General features: G+C 34.4%; 1 protein-coding gene across 1 annotated transcript in view; it reads right to left on the reverse strand.

Moving 5' to 3' along the window:
* C2CD5 (C2 calcium dependent domain containing 5) overlaps nt 1-20,102 on the reverse strand; it is a 100,317-nt gene that overhangs the window by 13,587 nt on the left and 66,628 nt on the right. The window contains 10 exon segments of the mRNA XM_030321929.1: nt 3,666-3,752; nt 4,717-4,804; nt 5,500-5,589; nt 6,101-6,199; nt 6,450-6,511; nt 7,307-7,370; nt 9,644-9,784; nt 13,161-13,325; nt 16,502-16,627; nt 16,629-16,689. Coding sequence (XP_030177789.1) covers nt 3,666-3,752; nt 4,717-4,804; nt 5,500-5,589; nt 6,101-6,199; nt 6,450-6,511; nt 7,307-7,370; nt 9,644-9,784; nt 13,161-13,325; nt 16,502-16,627; nt 16,629-16,689 — 983 coding nt within the window.

Raw genomic sequence — 20,102 nt, forward strand, 5'->3', positions numbered from 1 at the left:
CGATCTCGCGGTCCGCGAGTTCGAGCCCCGCGTCGGGCTCTGGGCTGATGGCTCAGAGCCTGGAGCCTGCTTCCGATTCTGTGTCTCCCTCTCTGTCTGCCCCTCTCCCGTTCATGCTCTGTCTCTCTCTGTCTCAAAAATAAATAAATGTTAAAAAAAAAAAAAAATTGCCATTCTTTTGCTCATAATACAGCCTCATGTGAATATAAGTAATTTACGTTGATGGCACATCATCTATGTACCTCATAATATTCATCAAAGAATTTTGATGACCTCCACATGATAATTTCCTGGAATAAATTACTCAGGCTCAGCACCTTTTAAAATTTCAAATCAGAAAATCAAGACACCTAGCAAGGTAATCAAACCGGCCATAAATTTGAGACCTACATCAAACTATTTTGTTATCCTGAGAAATAAAACCAAATATAACAAAATATGAAAGGACAAAAATGAACATGGATGGACAATTCAGGCCCAGGCTTACTCTACACGGTGAATTAGATTAGGATACACATAACTGAAGCATATTTTCTTCACACACTATTCACTCATTTTTCAGTAACACAAAAAGGAAAGGTTTATCTACAAGTTAAAAGATGGAAGTATATATAAATATGCTGTGCATAGCTCTTGAAAAATTAAATTAAGTAAAACTTAATATTAAACTTAAAATAAAATGAAGCTTAATAAAGTTTTCAGAATTTAAAAAAGGGAAAAAGCTCCATCAGCTTAGCTAACTGACCTTAACAAAAGTATAAAAACCATAAAACTATATATTTACTTATTTATCAATATTAGTAGTCGACTTTTAAGCCTCTTGTGGTTGCATATAAGAAAGTCAAGAAGTTTTTGGGCTTTTCCTAGCACTATTTATTTATTTATTTATTTATTTATTTATTCATTCATTCATTCATTCATTCCTAGAACTCTTTACCTTTCTCTCTCTTGCCTGTTCCTCCAAAATGCTAAGCTTAACTTTTGCCAGATATTTCTATTCTCTATTTAAAACTTCCCTTCATGTTACAATGCTCAATTACTACATTCATGTATTACACTCTATTATTCCACTCTTCAGACCTTTTCAAAACCCATCCTATCCTCAAATCTTCCAAAATACTTTGTGATAACTTCTTCAAGTATATTTAGTATAACCGATGTCCTCCTGAAAAGACTTGAGGAAGCAAAGACAATAAATAAGCATGCAACAGAAACGACACTTACAAAAGTATTCACAAAAAGGCACTACTAAACTTTTTAGTAGTTACTGATGATTCTAAAATGTAATATTCAAGGAAAAACACATAGTTTTTGCACATAGTTTTTGCAGTTAAGTACTTAGTATAAAAGTTTCATATATGTTAGTGTTAGATGTGATGCTACTAAACATTATGAAGATGATGATGATGGCAGCATGATCTGATTCGGTGGTTTTCAAACGTTTTGAAACTCTTTCTTACAACAAAATCAGATACAGAAAATCGGTAAGTAAAAGCATTACTGAATCGAAGCTGCTCTAGTTCAGAGGTAGCGGATCCAGAGACCTCCCCTCCCCTCACTCCCTGCCCACCCTGCCTCCTAGAAGGCCATGAAGCACCTATGAAGAAACTCCATGGTTTGGAGAAGTTGAATTTAAAAATTATTGATTTAATAGATTTGAAGCTATTCAGAAATTTTTAATTCAACTTAATTCGGAAATTTTTAATTTAACTTAATTAAACATTAGCCTCTGATTTTGGTTAATTAGCTTTTGATGTATGTTTTTAATAACAGGAACATGTTAATTATTGAAGAACCATTTGCTATAGAAACCCAAGGAATGAGAGTTAAAGGCTAGAGAGAATATTAATCCTTTCACATCTTGCAGATGAGGAACTGAGGCTTAGTTGGCTTATTAGAGGTTAACTGGCCCAAGTTCTCACACTTGATCAGTCGCAGAACTGAGAAGAGAACCCAGGTCTGCTACTTTATTACTCCACTTTAGGACCCCTCTCCACGCTCCCTGAAATGAACTGCAATGTTTTAAGTACTGTTCAGATATGACTTATTCTACTCAAATTCTTCTTTCCTCATTCTACAAAGTATCATTTCTACAAAATAGACTCATGACGCCAACAAGCACTAGTTTTAATTACCTTTGAAAACACTTTGAAAGCTACTGCAGAAACTGCAAGTTATCAATATAGATACGAAAAATTTAAAGAATTTAAATCCAATTTTCTTCAGAAATCAGTAACTACTAACAAGGTAAAATTGAGCTAAAGGAACCCCATATCCACAAGTATATATTCCTATAGATTGCCAATTGATCAAATCTTTTTGTTGTGATTACATTTTTGGTTTTGGTTCCCCCTCCACACCCCACCCCACCCACTGCAGGGTAAGGATAAACAAAATGACAACTAAAAGTGATTTGAACTAACCCTGTGGCTAAATACAAGTTTCCTGTACAAATAGGTGTTTTAAAAAAAAAATTGTATCTAGTCAGTACAAGGAAGATTCTTCACAGTTCTTTTTGTTCTGGAAGCTATATTTAATTGATAAATCTGAACTCAGATTATCTTTGGATTTGATTTTTCCTCTCTCTTCTTTCAAGGAGTTGAACTATGCTAAAATTCTCTATGGAGTTCTAAAGTAGAATTTTAACTTAAACAAGAAAGAGGACCACAGTTACCATGTTAGAAAGTTCAGAATCTGAAAGGAGCTTATCTTTTCATCTTCAAAATATGAGACAAGATCTATTTATCTACATAGATAAGCAGGCCTAGTGATTTAGTAAAGACTCTATATGCAATGTGAATATAATACTATTCTGTATTATAACTAATTGGTATCAGATGAAATAACTGATAAGTACAAATCATTTAAAAATTTCTCTTGCATTATAAAATGTAAAAATTAGAAAAGCCAATTTTGTTTGAAATAACAAATGCATCACTTCTCAGAATAAAAACTTATGAAAAAACAGAAACTACACTTATTGTATATGTAATGCTATAAAATAAGGTATAGTAATTCTGAAAATTCTTATAATAAAAATTGCCCTGAAATCAGAAGAGAAATAGAAAATACTACCTCCCATTTTTCTCCAAAGATTGTACAGATCTATGTAGATGTATTGCTATTAAGAAAGTATCATTTTGCATTTGAAAATATGGCAGTATCTTTTAAGCACATAACAACGTTCCTCAATAATAACCAAGACACTCAAAAGACAGCTCATCCCTTTTTTACTTATACTACCCCCACCTAAACCTCTCCACACACCTTCTGAAGAAAATAAGTATTTTATTATCCATAAAATGTAAACATTTTTGAAAAGATTCAATCGTTGCTGGAAAAAAACCTTACCAGATAGTATCAATATATCATGTGTGAGTAGTTACTTAGGGAAATACAGATTTCTGAAGATAAAACTTTAATACATTTGAAGTATAAGAATGGAGTATCACATGAAAAATTACCTTAATAATTTATGATGAGATTACTTGAGAAATTAAAATATGAGGAATATTACTCTCTCCCCTGTACAAACATGAAGAAACAGACCATGAGGGAATGAAGAATAAATCTTCATCTCAAGAGTAAGTAAGACTGCCTACAATGAAGAAGTAAAAGAAACGAGAAACTAGGATTTGTGTTCGCATTTCCCTCATTTAACCAACCTTTAGCTGGTGGAAAAGGATGAGAAGGAAGCGAATCTGAACAGAGCTCCAGTGGAAACTGCAGAAGTTCTTCATTATCTGTAGAGGCTTGAGAGGCAAGAAAAACACTAGTTATTTAGTAATGATCTAGTATTAATTTTTTTTAATTAAGAATCCGGGATAATATATATTTCCCCCCAATCCAATTTATTCTCGTTATTTTCTTTTTGGTTTCTCCCACAGAAACCCTTCACCTGCATACTGTTGAGAGATGCTGTCTTCCCTGCTAGGACTGTTGTGAGATTTAGAAAAACTCCTAAGTATAAATTTCTTAGCATATAATAATAAGAACTCAATAACAAATAATAGCTCCACAATTATTATTCTACTTTTGGTACCATACTAGTTCTATGATACTTAAATCAGTTATTTTCTATCTTCTTTGATAAATATCTGAACGCAATCGTTTAATACATCTGTTTGACATTAATTCATGCTTTGCATGTAGAATGTAATCACCTTTAAAAATTTTAGACTAACCATGTATATTTCATTTGGCCAGGTAAGTCCTTAAAGTTTAGAAAGCATACTATTTCCCTGTCCTTTTTTTCAGAACACATAGCAGTTTTTAATAATGAGTTTCTTTGGAATATATTAAGGATGGTACTTCCTAAATTTTACTGGATAAAGGACAACTCTGAGAATCTGCTGGATACCAGGGAACCTTTCTTGAGAAGAATACATGATGTTTACTACATCAGTAGGTTCTCAGATGCCTTGAGGACCTCCCCAAAGACTCCAGGACAGAAATCACAAAATTTCTGCAGAATTAATATACTATAACCTAAGCCTAAAAAACAGCAGCATTCTTTATGGAAGTAAATACCAGTGAACCACCTATTCATGTGTGAAAAATACCAAGTCATCACATTCTTCTTATCCACCACGTTATAAAGATAGAAAAAGTGACATATCTCTTCTTCAAGAAAAAAGTCATTTATTTAATCTACCTTTTTCACTGAACTATAATGTAGACAAACATGAACTATGCTCCCATCCATCACAGGTTTACCTCTTTGCAATGACTTTTCAACATGTGTTTTTGTGGTCTGTAAAGCCTGATTTTTGTCAAAAGTTATTGCAACTGCTGTGACTGTAACCTAGAATTACAGAAACAACGTGATTAGCAAACTAATCATTGCCACAATAAGTTTCTCACAAACCTTCTTCAGTAGCATGGAACAATTTATACTAACTGGCTAATTTGCTTTTCCTGGTTAAGACTCTCAACCAGAATTGCCAATAACTATTCAGATATTCAGACTACAACTGGGTCTGACATGTGTACCTAAACCTAGATATTCCTGCAAGAGCTCAAGTACCTTCTCTAAAATATGGGGACAGGAGAAATCCCACATAAGTACACATTCTATGCTAGCCATATGATTCTACCTTTGGATTACTAGAGTTCAGAAAAATAAAACATACATGGACTGATTCATTCTAATATGTTTAAAAATATTATAAAGCAAAATCCTTTATACTTATTCACTTATGGCAGGTTTATAATATTAAAACAGATCAGATAAAAGCTAGAATTCTTCTTCAATAATAATTGAAACTTGGGGTGCATGGGTGGTTTAGCCGCTTAAGCGTCCGACTCTTGGTTTCAGCTCAGGTCACAATCTCATGGTTTTGAGTTCGAGCCCTGCATCAGACTCTGTGCTGACTGCACAGAGCCTGCTTGGGATTCTCTCTGTCTCCTTCTCTCTGCCCCTCCCCTGCTTGTACTCTCTTTCTTAAACTAAATAATTAAACATTAAAAAAAAATAATAATAATTTGAATCTTAATTACCTGTATTAATTCATCTTCAGGCAGAGATACTGTAAAATTTACATGGCAAAGGCAGCAGGGGATCATAGACCGTAGTTTAAAATACAGGCTCTACACAATAGGAAATATTAGTAATATCATTTCTTTTGATTAAAACATTTTTAAAAACTGATTTTTCACCACACACTGCATTATGGCAAAAGGGACATTTAAAAGAGTAAAACAAAGCTGGTCCACTTGTTTTGTGTATTCTTACATTAAGAATATTATTTTAAATATTTAAGCAGACAATAAGATTTAATCATAATAACCAATAAGTCATAAAAAGTAATATAGGAAAAAAGGCTTTTTTAAAATTTATGTATACACAATAGATTCATATGAAGCTTAAAACTATGAAACAACTTAAAATATATGTCATCAACAGTGTAGCATATTAAGATGGAGAGGACAACTTTAGCATTTTACCAGATGACAGAGTTAAGATTAAACTAGTATGTAAATGAAAATAATTTGGCCCACAACTGTGTAAGATATTCCAGACAACACATACACTTTCCTTTTTTAATTTCATAATTCTTAGGAGTTTTAACTAAAATATAGTTAGTCAAAAGATTCATACCTTGAGCAAATTTTCACAGAGATCATTAAAGTTCTTATTAAGGGCTTGATTAGTCAGGTTAAGGCTGCTTAATCGGATTACTCTTACTGATGTGAACATCTAAATATGGGGAGATATAATAGCATGTCATTTAATATTTTTAACTAAATAGTGTAACAGTTGATAAAACTGCCAAATAATGAATAATAAATAATGTAGTATGAAAAGGGCTAATCCAAAAAAAAAAAAAAAAGAAAGGCTAACATTTTAATTGCAATAAGGAGGTCAAAGAAAAAGCATATATTAAGAAGGAACTTGCTAAAATCACATACATTGTATTTGTTTAAAATTGTGAAAGGGAAAGGTTTACCTGTATTTCTGATGTCCAATTGTTTATACCAGGCATAATTTCTGTATTACAACTATAAAAGCCTGTTGAAATAAATCATAGTTAAACTATATGATAATGCTTCATCTATTTTTATGTTAAAGAGTAACATTTTTCAATTATCACATGGAATTCTAACTATAAGATCCATTTATTCTTTTTTCTAAAATACTATACCTTCAGTAGACTTTAGACCATCTCAATAAATTATCAGTTTGGTTTCTTTTTTTTTTTAATGTATGACCATAAAAGGATTAAAAATCAGTTCACCTAAATTTTTGTGGTTCTTTCTTTTTAAGATTTTATTTTTAAGTAATTTCTACACCCAGTAGGGGGCTCGAACTTAAAACCAGTATCAAGAGTCACATGCTCCACGTGCCTGGGTGGCTCAGTCGGCTGAGTGTCAGATTCTTGATTTCGGATCAGGTCACGATCTGAGAGTCATGAGATCGAGCCTCACGTCAAGCTCTGGGGCTCCACACTGAGCATGTAACCTCCTTAGGAATTTCTCCCTCTCCTTCTCTCTCTCTCTCTCTCTCTCTCTCTCTCTGTCTCTCTCCCACTCTTGCTCTCTTTCTCCAAAATGAAAAAAACAATTTTTTTAATAAAAAAAGAGTCACATGCTCTACTGACTGAGCTAGCCAGGTGCCCCCTTAGTTCACCTAAGTTCTAACATAAATATTTTTAAAGTATGTTTTTAGCCTTGGAGAAGCAAAGCACATGATAGGATGTGACACTGATAAAACCTTTAAAATAACGTTACTACTGTAATAATTATGAACTAAAATACTGATACGTAAAACTAGTCTCACCTCAAAAGTAAAGTTTCTTCCACTCACCTGAAGGGGGAGGAACATCAGTAAGCAGAGAATGTACATCTTCCATAGCATCTGTGTCATCAATCTGAAAATAAAGATTAGAACCATTATGTAAGTATAAATACATAGTAATTTCAAACTTTAAAAAAAAGAAAAAAAAATCATTGTTTTTATTACTTACTAAATAGAAAATATAAGAATCAAGGAAAAGTGGAGCTATTTTTTCCTAAGTTAAAATACAAAACTTGAAAAAGAAAGTTCTGATATCTGTAAATTTCTCCACAGTAATTATTATAAATACTTCTAAAAAAATATTTCACTTTATAAAGTATATTCAATTAAGAAAAAGACAGCCTTCTATTAAGCCTTTATGAGGCATGTTTCAAAAAGCTTAGAAAGATACATAAGCAATTATTATTTCTATTTTTATTAGCTAATAAAGAACAATTTCAAAAAAACAGGGTCTTTCACCTTAAATACAAAACTGCTTTAAAATTGAACTATATAGGGATAAAAAAAATAAAACTGAATTATATAGGGATAAAATTTAATAAATAAATAAATAAATAACATTGACTTACATAGGGATAAATTTAAAGGCACATCTAAAAAAATAACTCCAAACCCCATTTCTCTTATATCACAATATTTCATTGTGAATAATTAATAGTGAAAATATCCAGCTAAACCAAGACTGACATTCATCTGCACGTTGGGAGTCTGACTCTCACACACTTCAATTGTCCCCTCACATCATCCTTGAAACTTCAAGAACCATTTTTAAACTTTACTTTAAAATTTTTTTTTCAACGTTTATTTATTTTTTTGGGACAGAGAGAGACAGAGCATGAACGGGGGAGGGGCAGAGAGAGAGGGAGACACAGAATCGGAAACAGGCTCCAAGCTCTGAGCCATCAGCCCAGAGCCTGACGCGGGGCTCGACCTCACGGACCGCGAGATCGTGACCTGGCTGAAGTCAGATGCTTAACCGACTGCGCCACCCAGGCGTCCCTAAACTTTACTTTAGAGACCCACTGTCATAGCCATACCTCAACTCGCTATTCCCCAAAACATTCCACCCCAGATCCAACTACAGTGTCCTGTCTGTTCCTTCTCTTACTTCATGAATCTGCACCTTGTTCTCAGTTCTGCACAGATCTAAAGCACTTTTGTTCTCTACTTAGCCAGGATCCAAGACCAGAAAGATCAATAAATGCTCCAGATCAAACTTCAGGTAATGCTAAGAATCACCTGAAGAATAAGATTCTTGGGCCCTACCTTGAAATTTTCATTTACCAGTTCTGAAGTGGGCCTCCAGAACTTGCATTTCTTCTAAGATCCCAGATGGTGCTGATGCTATAGGTAGTCACAGCACACCTGGAGCGACACTACTCCAAACAGTACCCTGGAACCTTTTACCTCCTTAGCCTGACATATTCTTTCACCAACCTCCATTTTTTTTTTCATTCTCAGACTGTAGAAAAATATGAGAAACAGGCACACATCCATACAGTTTGAGTTTTCTACAAATTAACACCCTCGCCTTAGTTCAGGCTTGTGCATCTTCCATGGCTGACATCCTGATCACATTCATGGGCATTGTTCTGGATTCTTCAAACTTCCAAACTCATCCCAACACAATCTACCATCAGCTTCCTGCTTTACTAAAATAAAGGCATCTGATTTTTTCTCTCAACTGGCACCTTTCTAGAACATTTCTGTGTATCCTCATTTATTTTCCTTTCTTTCAATATCAAAGGAAGACCATCCTTCAAAGCTAACCATTTACAGAGGAGGGCAGAGAGAACAGATTTGCGAGGGAGAAAGCCCCACATATCTTCTGTGTCACATTTATCCTCCAGGAAAGTTCTGAGTGTATTTTCATAACCAAAGTTCAATTATACCTTCTGAATTCAGTAAGAAAACACTACACTCAGAATTCACAGTACTTATCATATTACATGTAAAAAGGATACAATTATAATAACATAACACATGAAGCAAGTAGATAATAATTATAGTAAGTGAAAGAACAGCATTTTAATTTCTTATTTAAATTCATTCAAGTTTGCAAAAATAGCTCCAATATCTATCATTACTATTTTAAATTTTAGCATCATTTTATTTTAACCCATCCATTAATTTTTCCAGAATCACCTGCATTATTGTATCTGGTGTTGAACAAAAAATACATTACCAAGTTCTGATATTTTCAAGTCAATGGTCATTTCTGTAATAACATTTTTAAATGGATTTATAGCAGTTGTAATAATACAAAATCACATCAATTTAGGATCCGATTGTAAAAAGTGTACACCTCATCTTCCAAAAACCTTAATTAATTTAATGCAGTAATACCTCCAAAACAAAAGCATCTTTTTTCCCATGTGAAAGGTCCAATTCTGTAACTTCATCAGAGCTTTCTGACTGAGATCTTAAAAGTCTTGAGCGCTGTCTAGGTTCCGGGATGGGTGACCCTATAATCTCTTCGGATATCTCCTGAAAGAAATATAATTGCTTTATATCACATAAGACTGTCTTTTTCATCTCTGGGGTTATTTTGTAAACTGTAGTCTTTTACTTCTTTCTTTTTACTTAAGTATAATAGAAATATAACATTATATTGACTTCAGGTATACAGCATAATGATTTGGTATTTGTACACTTCAGTTTGGTTTTAAATTTTTATATTAATAGATAAATATCTGTGGAGAAAAAAATCTGTAAAATATATTCACACTCTATATTTAATTATAACTTTTATGACTAATTAACCTTTTAGAGAGTACATGGATATTTCCTTTTATCACTAGTAGCCTTGATACACTAATCCATAACCATACACGACTGTCATGGACATAGCAGGGCAACACTGACATCTAGTGTATAGAGAGGACACCACAACAAGTAGGGAATCGGCAGCCCATCCAGTTCATGTGGTATTTTCTACCCAATATTTAAAAGACTGAACAGTCCAGAAATCATTAAAAATGTAGTTCTCCAGATGAATTCTAACCTTTTATATCTTTTCTTATCCAGTGGTAATTTTTCAAAGTGTCACATAATAAAATGAGGAATATGATAAATGTGTGTATGTGTGTGCAGACATAATACATAATATTATGCAGGGATTTGCTGTACAACTTGTTAAGCTAAACAAACTGGTAGCTACAACAACAATCTTTTTTGAGGTCAGTGTATGGTGCAATCCTATATGGGTTTGCAAGCTCTCACCTACTGTATAGCCAAAGATCAGAGGTAACCAGAGGTTCTAAATATCTGTTGGCTATAAGGACTATCAAGAGAGTGTGAATATGAGCACAAATAGAAAAGGCTTAGCCTATTGCTGGCATAACAGAGCTATGTTTTTTAAAAAACAAGGAATATAAGAAAATTTTTTTTCAAAATTACAGCTTTAAATGCTCATTGTTAGCACACACCTTACATAAGACTACCACCACACTTTCATAATAGCTACCTATAGAGTAATTTCACATTCATATCTCTTATTTGTACCCCAAATTAACTTGCCCTGTATAAATTTGACAGGGTTCCTATTATAATGACCACACAATGAGAAAGAGTTGCAGTTCAGAGGTAAAGCAGTTTGCCCAGGTTTGAAAACTAGTTTAAGCGATGAACCTATCTAGATCAGTTCTTTTGCTCTGAGTACAATGTTCTTCTCTTTGTAATGTTTTTAGTAGTTTAAAATTTGGTTATGCCTCTGCTCACTATGTCCTGGACCTAATAAAAGCAACTATCTGGTATTTAATGTATCTTAAATTTGTAATGAGGTTCCACCACAGGTACCTATGGTATTTTGACACTTTTAGTTGACTGAATTTTCTCCATTTTAAGTGGTACTACACCCCTGCAATAGAAAGATTTTTCAATATTGAGGGAAAAAAAAGCGTATTCACTGCAGCAGGAGCTACCTTCATAAGAGAAGAAACACACTGATTCACATTTTCAGTGTGGGCATACATTGTCTTAGAAACTGAAAAGACAAAATTGTAATATAAGTGAGTAGTGGCCTACTACACTGACTTCGTCAAATTCCGAGAGGTTATGCTGCAAGACTGTAAGGTATTCATTCACTATCTGAAATAGGAGAGACATATTAGAAAATCCATTAAGTAGTCTTTTGTGAAATATGGTCCTTTTCAACACATGAAATCTGTATAAGCTGAAATTTTAAGAATCATAACAGATTTATTCCCTCTAAAATGTACTTCTAAAACAGAAGTTCAATAAATATTTATTGAATAGATGAAGTGAGTTAATTCACATTTTCTAAATATGTCTCTGACTTTAAAAGGCTCACATTATTAAAGAAAGACATGTAAAAAGTAAGTGCAATAATATGTAACAGGCCCTATGACAGAAGCACATACAAGTACAAGAAGAATATAAAGGAGGAGGGGTCAATTCTTTCTGTGAGAGGTCAGCATGGAAGTACTTAGTTGATAAATACCGTTAAGCAAAAGAATTCAGCTTATATCACGGAGCCCTAACATAAAGCTCTGCAAATCATTCTCCCCAATAGGCATAAACACTCTTAGAAAATGTTCAAATATCAAAGCATAATTATAAAAAAAAATAATGTACTGCAAACAAGCAGTAAAGTGTTGTGCAGAAAGCTTTTATAGAGGCTATGTAAGTATTAATATACTAACACACGAATTTTCTCAGTGAATTTAAAGAAGCTCTACATTAGCACTGCTCAACAGAAATATAAAGCAAGTCACAGGTAATAAAAAGGAAATAAAATAAATTTTAATAAATATTGTACTTAGTTCACTATATCCAAAAGATTACATTTTCAACATACTATCAATATACAAAACACTCATGAGATAATTTACATTCTTTTTCATAGTAAGTCTTCAAAATCCAATGTGTATTTTATACTCACAGCACATCTCAATTCAGACTACACACACTAAGTGCTCAACAGCGACATGCGACCAGTGTCTACCACACTTAGCAGTGTAGCTAGTTGTAGGTCATACCTTTAAAATTCTTCCCAGCTTAACAACTTTGCTAGAAAGCTGTAAGTCGGAAGCTACAATACAGATCACTGCCCCAGACAACCAACCAAAATTTGATAGTGTGTATAAAATCAAATAATAAAAACCACAATAATAATGTTGTTATCTAAATACTTTCCTTTTGCAGAAGTATTTCATTATCAGAGACTCGTAAAGACAAACAGATTCATTCTAACTCAAACACTTCTTTCTTTCAATTCAGACCCTGGCTGTAAGGCATCCTCAGAGAAGGAGGCCCTGTGAAACCTACTGCAAACCTGGTATAAAAGACTGATTACAGAAGTGACTGGTAGGAAAATTCTCAAAAAGAAGCAAAAAGTGAAAAATGGTGTATCTTTCACATTTTTATCATAGATAAGCAATCTTTCTTTTCACTAAAAATGAATATTTAAACCATTTATTTAACTGTTCAGCAATATTTATCAAGAGGCTACTAGGAGGAACTGTCTGGGCCTCAGGAATACAGCCCCGAGGGGGCCTCATTTTACTAGGAGTAACAAGCAATTAATAGAATCAAAAACCTACTTCTTTGTGTTTATACATACACACACAGAGATAAAAGAAATAAAAAACAGTAAAACACAGAAGGGGGTTAGGGAGTATCAAAAATTGATGGGAGAGTATAATTTTTAAATCAGGCAGAGTCATCTCCCTAAAAGGAGACATTTGAGCATGAATGCAAAAGGAGGTGAAAAGAATGAGTATTGAGGAGAGCGAAATTCAACAGTGAAAAAAAAAAAAAATATGTCCAAAATAAGACAACTCACAAAATATATTAACTCCTAAACAAGAACTTATTCACAATGTAAATTTATTTTACTTACCGGAGGATTAATTTCATATAATTCTTTATTCTTAGCAATTGTGTCATTTATCTTCTTTTGCATATGAGATATGTGCTGTTCGTAGGAGCCATCATTAGGAGTCTTCCCAGCAATCTGAATACCACCGGGCGTTGGTAAAGCAGCTAAATACACACCTGTGGCCGACTTGTAAAAATAATGGAGAAATAATAAGAAAAAATGTCTAAAGAATAACAGTCCCTTAAATTAGGAAAGTTGCCTTTGCCTTACTGGCAAAAAGATCATTAGCATCAATGCATGCATTTGGACATGTTGAAAGAGCACAGAAACATAACTGGCAACAGGAATTGGTTGCTTTTGGTGTGAAACCTGGGTAGGTGGGGACAGCAGTGAAAGAAGGATTTACTTTTCACTGCACTTTAAAATTTTTACTTTATGATTGTAAAAAATAAGTTGCATTGAAAAACCAGTTTAGAAAAAAAGATTAAAAATTGTTAAAAATAAATTTTTTTCATAAGTGAGTAAATAATTTACCTTTAAAGTGGCAAAAATAAAAGGGAAACTTTTGTAAAGCAAAGAAGAAACTGAACTTCAGAAAGGATAGGAAACATACTCAAGATAACACTATCAATAAATTTGGAGAAGAGATGTGAATATATTTCTCACTCTAAACCCCAAGAACTTTTCATGATACCACCCTACCTCCATAATTACCAAGAAAGAAAATTTTACTTAATACAGATTTCTTTTAAATATTTAATTGAATATTAATTCCTGACCCTGTAACAATACTACATGCCATCAGTACTAGAAAACTACTAGGGGAAATACAAAACATGATATGTACACATACACACACACACACATACACACCTATGTGCATTTACAGTTAAATATGCTTATATAAGCAAAGCAAAAATATGTAAGTATAAACGTCAAATTGTTAACACTGAAGGAGTGGAATGCAGACAAGAGAAGACATTTCTCTTAAGTCTGGATATTTGTGCATTTTAAACTGTGTGCATTATTCTTTTTAATCAATTGCCAATTTTGTGAAAGTCCATCCTAAAAACGGTATGATACTCTATGATGATGTCTGTGCAGTAGATGAGACTGATCCTCAGAAGCTCTCTCTCCTATTTTGCTCATTAGTGTCCATGACTATGTCTATGACCCAGTCTCTGATGTTCATCCTGCCACAGGAAGCCCTAGCACACTATCTCTAGCACATTCTTAACTGTGCTCGCGAATGAGACAACAGTTCAGAGTGGTTGAGAACAGACTCTGGAATAAGACAGGCCTGCATTTGAAATCCGGTTCCAGTACATGCAACCATATCACTTTGGACAAGTCTCAATCTACCATAGCATCCGTTTTCTCCTCTTATGAAGATAATATTGCATTCCTTCTCGGGTACCACAGTGCCAGAAACCCAGCAGGCATCAGACATCATCAGAGAGTCCATCAGAGATCAACTATCAAGGAAGCTACTCTTGGGACCTTGAGATTTAAATGCACAGGCTAAACCACAACACAAAGATCAAAATCTCAAACAGTTATAATGAGTGTCACCAGTGGTCAAGAAGGAAAAGATTGGCAAGAAAGAAAGATTTCAGGCAAGCGCTGAAAATTACACCAGCACCACAAGCTAGTTTCCTGGGGCACAACTATCAGAAGTGTTTGATACGGTTGGCACAGTGTTTTTAAATCTTTGAATCTAAATCAAGCTTAATTCCCACAGATACCCACCAATAACTAGTATTGTGTTCAGGCCAAATTATACATTTGTAATTGCTAAGCATGTGAGTTTTTAGACAAATGAATTATAATGAACACTTTTTTCCCAAGTTGATCTAGATCTCAAATATTTTAATATAAATCAGATTACTTTCATTAATCATTATAAATTTCTCTTGTCAAAAATCATGATTACCTGATTAGTTTATCATCATTGCACAATTATCCCCTACATACAAAAATTTACATATTTGTAAATGTATGAACAGGAAATAAGTTAGCATTTTATCTGCAAGTGCATACTGAGAAAAAACACAAGTTCTATAAATTTCTTAAAATGTTTATGCATGTCAGAAAGATGGCAGAGAATTCCAATTTGAAAAGTGCCAGTATCACAAACATTCTAGCTAGCAAAGTGTCTAAAGTATAACAGGACTTCTATAAATACTGTTAATCAGTTTCTATCTGATCAATATATATTTTGCAGGCACCCAGTTCTCTGGGTCTCAGACTACTTATAAAGACAACTCTTACTTTCCCCACAGACAACTTTCTAGTCAGAACACACTTTGTAAGAAGCCTAGGTGAACATAAAGCTGAGATAAAGAGCTTTCCACCACCTCACAATTTATTAGCACTTAAGAAACACATTTTTTATTGCATATTCTACTGCTGACCGCAGGTGCACATTCGGTATGAAACTTTATTCTCTGTCCAGCAGTAAGCAAGCAGTAAGCAGTGTTTCATATGTATTGCTTTATTTTCTCCATACAACTAAAGATTGTGGTCCTCCCCCTCAGAAGTGATTTTGTCCCCTAAAGGACATCTGGTAATGTCTGGAAACATTTCTGGTTGTCACACTGAAGGGAAGCTATTAGCAACTAGTGAGTAGAGGCCAGAAAGGCTGCTGAGCACCCTAAAATGAACAAGACAGCCCCCTACAACCAAGAGTCTTCCAGTCCCAAATGTTAACAGTGCAGAGAAGAAACCCTGTTAGCAATGCTAATATTTAGCATAAAAAAATAACATATTTTGCACAAAAAATAATAAAGTCCAGAACAGTGACAACCAACTTAACTAAACAAGCCACACATGATAATTTTTAGAAACTTGACTATTGACATTATGGTCAGAATAGAAAAATACAATAATAAATAAATTTTACCTCATAATTTTATTAATTTAATTTTAAATAATATTCATAAATAAAGGTAAAAATAATATATTTAAACCTTATCACAAGATTTTTCACTTCTTATAATGTCCCCAACCCTTAAAGGTCTTATTGCCCATTTCTCTAGATAAGTCTTTTTAAAAGACTTAGAATTGGGGCGCCTGGGTGGCGCAGTCGGTTAAGCGTCCGACTTCAGCCAGGTCACGATCTCGCGGTCCGCGAGTTCGAGCCCGCGTCAGGCTCTGGGCTGATGGCTCAGAGCCTGGAGCCTGTTTCCGATTCTGTGTCTCCCTCTCTCTCTGCCCCTCCCCCATTCATGCTCTGTCTCTCTCTGTCCCAAAATAAATAAACGTTGAAAAAAAAAAAAATTTAAAAAGACTTAGAATTGCACAAAACAGATTCTACTACAACTATAGAAATTACGAAACAAAATCAAAACTTCTAAACTTACCGCTAAGCCCATCAACATATTTTCACCCACTGTGATCTGAATTCTCAGTCCAAATAAAGCATTCATTCCTTTCAGTTTTAGTTTATTCATTAGCTGAGTATGTACTTCATATTCCATAAATGGCAAACAGATTACTGATAGCTGTGGCATTTGCTTCTGCCTGTGCTTTCTTTTTTAAACGACATAACCTGTTAAGGAAAATAATTTAGTCACTGGAGAGTATTCTTGGTATCATCTTAAAAAATGTCCAATTTTTAAAACTTTCTATAAGTGTGCTTAATAAAACATTGACTTGTGTCAAATGGGGTTTATTAAGTTACATCAATAATCTTTTCTGCCACTTTTTTCAATGTGTATGCTTTTGCTAAAAGTCCTATTTTAATAAAAGATAAAGAAAAATCTCAAAATCTCTGGAAATGGAAAAAGTATTGATCAAAATCACTAGAGAATATAATTTAAAAATCTTAGGTTTTAGAACTCCATATGATCATACAATGAATGGATAGCAAAGGAAAGAAGTTAATTTACTCATTAAAAGAACACAAAATTTGGGGCCTAGGTGGCTCAGTTGGTTAAGCATCTGACTTTGATTTCAGCTCAGGTCATATCTCATGGTTTCGTGGGATTGTGCCCCATGTTGTGCTCTTCACTGACAGTGCAGAATCTGCCTGGGATTTTTTCTCTGCTCTTCCCTCACTCGTGCTCTCGCTCTCAAATAAATAAATTAAAAAAAAAAAAAGAACACAAAACTTACCTGAGTATCTACAATGTGCCAGGCACTATTCTAAGTGGTGAGTAATCATCAACAAACAAAAGAGTCCCTTTCTCATGGTATACTCCAGGGGAGGGGGGTGGAAATAAAGAAACAAGATAACCTAGGATTATGTTTAAGAATCAGATGTCTGGGGCACCTGGGTGGCTCAGTCGGTTGAGCGTCCGACTTCAGCTCAGGTCACGATCTCACGGTCCGTGAGTTTGAGCCCCGCGTCGGGCTCTGTGCTGACTGCTCAGAGCCTGGAGCCTGTTTCAGATTCTGTGTCTCCCTCTCTCTCTGACCCTCCCCCGTTCATTGCTCTGTCTCTCTCTGTCTCAAAAATAAATAAACGTTAAAAAAAAAATTTTTTTTAAAAAGAATCAGTGTCTGGGGTAGCTCCTGGGTAGCTCGGTCCATTAAGCATCCCTCTTGATTTCAGCTCAGATCATGATCTAAAGGGCATGGGATCAAGTCCTGCATAGGGTTCTGTGCTGATAGCACAGAGCCTGCTTGGGATTCTATCTCTGCCCCTCACCCGCTAACATGCACTCTCTATCTCTGAAAAATAAATAAACTTAAAACAAAAAATCAGGTTTCTGAAGAAAATGGAGTAGGTGAAGCGAGTGGCAATAACTAGAGAGAAGGCCTCACAAGAGAGATGATATCTGAGCTGGGATCTTAAAGACAAGATGGAACCAAGAGCGTTGGAAAAAGGCAAATATGGAATGGAGCTGGCATATCAGAAGAGCCAAAAAGAGACTACTACACTGAAGTGAAATGAGCAAGGGTGAGAATCATATGGATGAAGGTGCAGGTAAGCAGGGGCATGATCATGTTAGGGGCTTGTGGGTCATGGTAAGGAGTTTGATTTTATTCTACCAGCAATGACAAACTCCAGGTAGGTTTTAAGTAGTAACATGATCCAATTTATGTTTTAGGATATCATTTACATTGCTACACAGAAAATGAATAAGGATAACAGAATTGATGAGGGGATAGCAGACAAAAAGCAATTTAGGTGACAATGAGAGCTGAGACTAAAAAGGTAGCAGTAAAGATGAAGGAAAGATCCCCAACTGGCAAACCAGGCTATTTACACCAGTAGTTATCAAACTTCATCTTGAGAGCTCATTAAAAAACAATTACTAGTCCCCATGCCCAGAGTTTCCTGATTCAATAGGTCTGGAGTGAGGCTGAGAATCTGCATTTCTGTAAGGTCTCTCAAGCATCATGATGCTATTGGTTGGTCTGGGGACCACATTCTGAAACTGCTGATGGGCACATTCCTTCCTACCTAAAACAACACAAAAAGCTGGATTAAATTATATATTTTTTACAAATTGTCTTAAAAAGCTGGGGTGCCTGGGTAGTTCAGTCAGTAAGCATCTGACTCTTAGTTTGGGCTCAGGTCATGATTCTCATGTTCATGGGTTCCAGCCCCATGTTGGCTCCACACTGACAGTGCGGGGCCTGCTTGGGATCTCTCTCCCTCTCTCTCTGCCCCTCCATCTTGTGCTCCTCTCTCACTCTCTCTCAGAATAAATAAACTTTGAAAAAAAATCTTCTTAAAAGCATCACAGGACCAGGGCAAGGGGTAGTGGGGTGTATAAACATAGGGAAATGGCATGAAGAAGTTCTTTTGTGATGATGGAACACAGTTTGTGTCTTCACTATGGTGGTGGTTACACAAATCTGTTTGTGGGATAAAGTTGCACAGAACTATACATGTACACACAAATACATAAATGAATGCAAATTTAAAAAAGTATAAAAACTGAGTAAGGTCTGTAGTATAGTTAGCAGTATTATACCAATGTTAATTTCCTACTGATACTCTACTATGGCTGTATAAGATGTCACCAATGAGGGAATCTGTCACCAATACAAATGGTATTATTTGTACCATTTTTGCAACTTCCAGTGAGCCTATCATAGTCTAAGGAAATGAAACACAATAAATAATAAAGAACAGAAATAAGAGAATACAAAAATATTTCAGATATTAAAATTATCAGTTAAAGAATCAGTCATAGGCTGTAACATAATAAATTTGAAAAAGAACAAAATAAAACTTCTAGAAATAAAAATAGATATCAAATATTTAAAGCCCCAATTATTGGACTTACTACAATATTAGAGACAGTTGAAGAGAGAATCAAAGAACTGGAAGATAAGAAAGTATTCAAGATATGGCATAAACAAAAATAGAAAATTTAAGAAAGTAAGTAACATACATAAAGAAGCAGTGAGAAAGTCTAACATTTTTAATTATAGTATCAAGAAGAGAGATGAAACATGGGACAATATCTAAAAATTTTCTAAAACACATGAAAGAATCTACAGATTCAAGAAGCCCAATATATAGCAATTAGAATAAAAAATTCCATACTTAACATTTCATAGGGAAATTGCAAAAAACCAAAAATACATAGAATAGCTCACACATAGCCTGGGGTTGAAGGGCAGCTACCTTCAAAGGAATAAAAGTTAATCTAATAGGTTATTTCTCAATAGTAGTAATGAAAATCTGGAAGGCAATGGAAGGGTATCTTCAATGTGCTGCAAGAAAATAAATGGCAGCCCAAAATATCTTTTAAAGATAAGTAAATATTTTCAGACAAGCAAAACTAGTTCACATGGTCTAAAGTCTATACCTCAAGCAAAAGAAAAACAATCCCAAATGGAAGGTCTAAGATGTAAGAGGAAATTGAGCAAAAAAAGCAAAAGTAAACGTATTAGAAATACAGGCATGCCTGGGTGGCTCAGTCAGTTAAGTCTCTGGCTCTTGATTTTGGCTCAGGTCATGGTCTTGCCTTACGTGAGACTGAGCCCCACGTCAGGCTCTGT

Source organism: Lynx canadensis, chromosome B4 (genome assembly GCF_007474595.2).
Source record: "Lynx canadensis isolate LIC74 chromosome B4, mLynCan4.pri.v2, whole genome shotgun sequence".
Lineage (NCBI taxonomy): Eukaryota > Metazoa > Chordata > Mammalia > Carnivora > Felidae > Lynx > Lynx canadensis.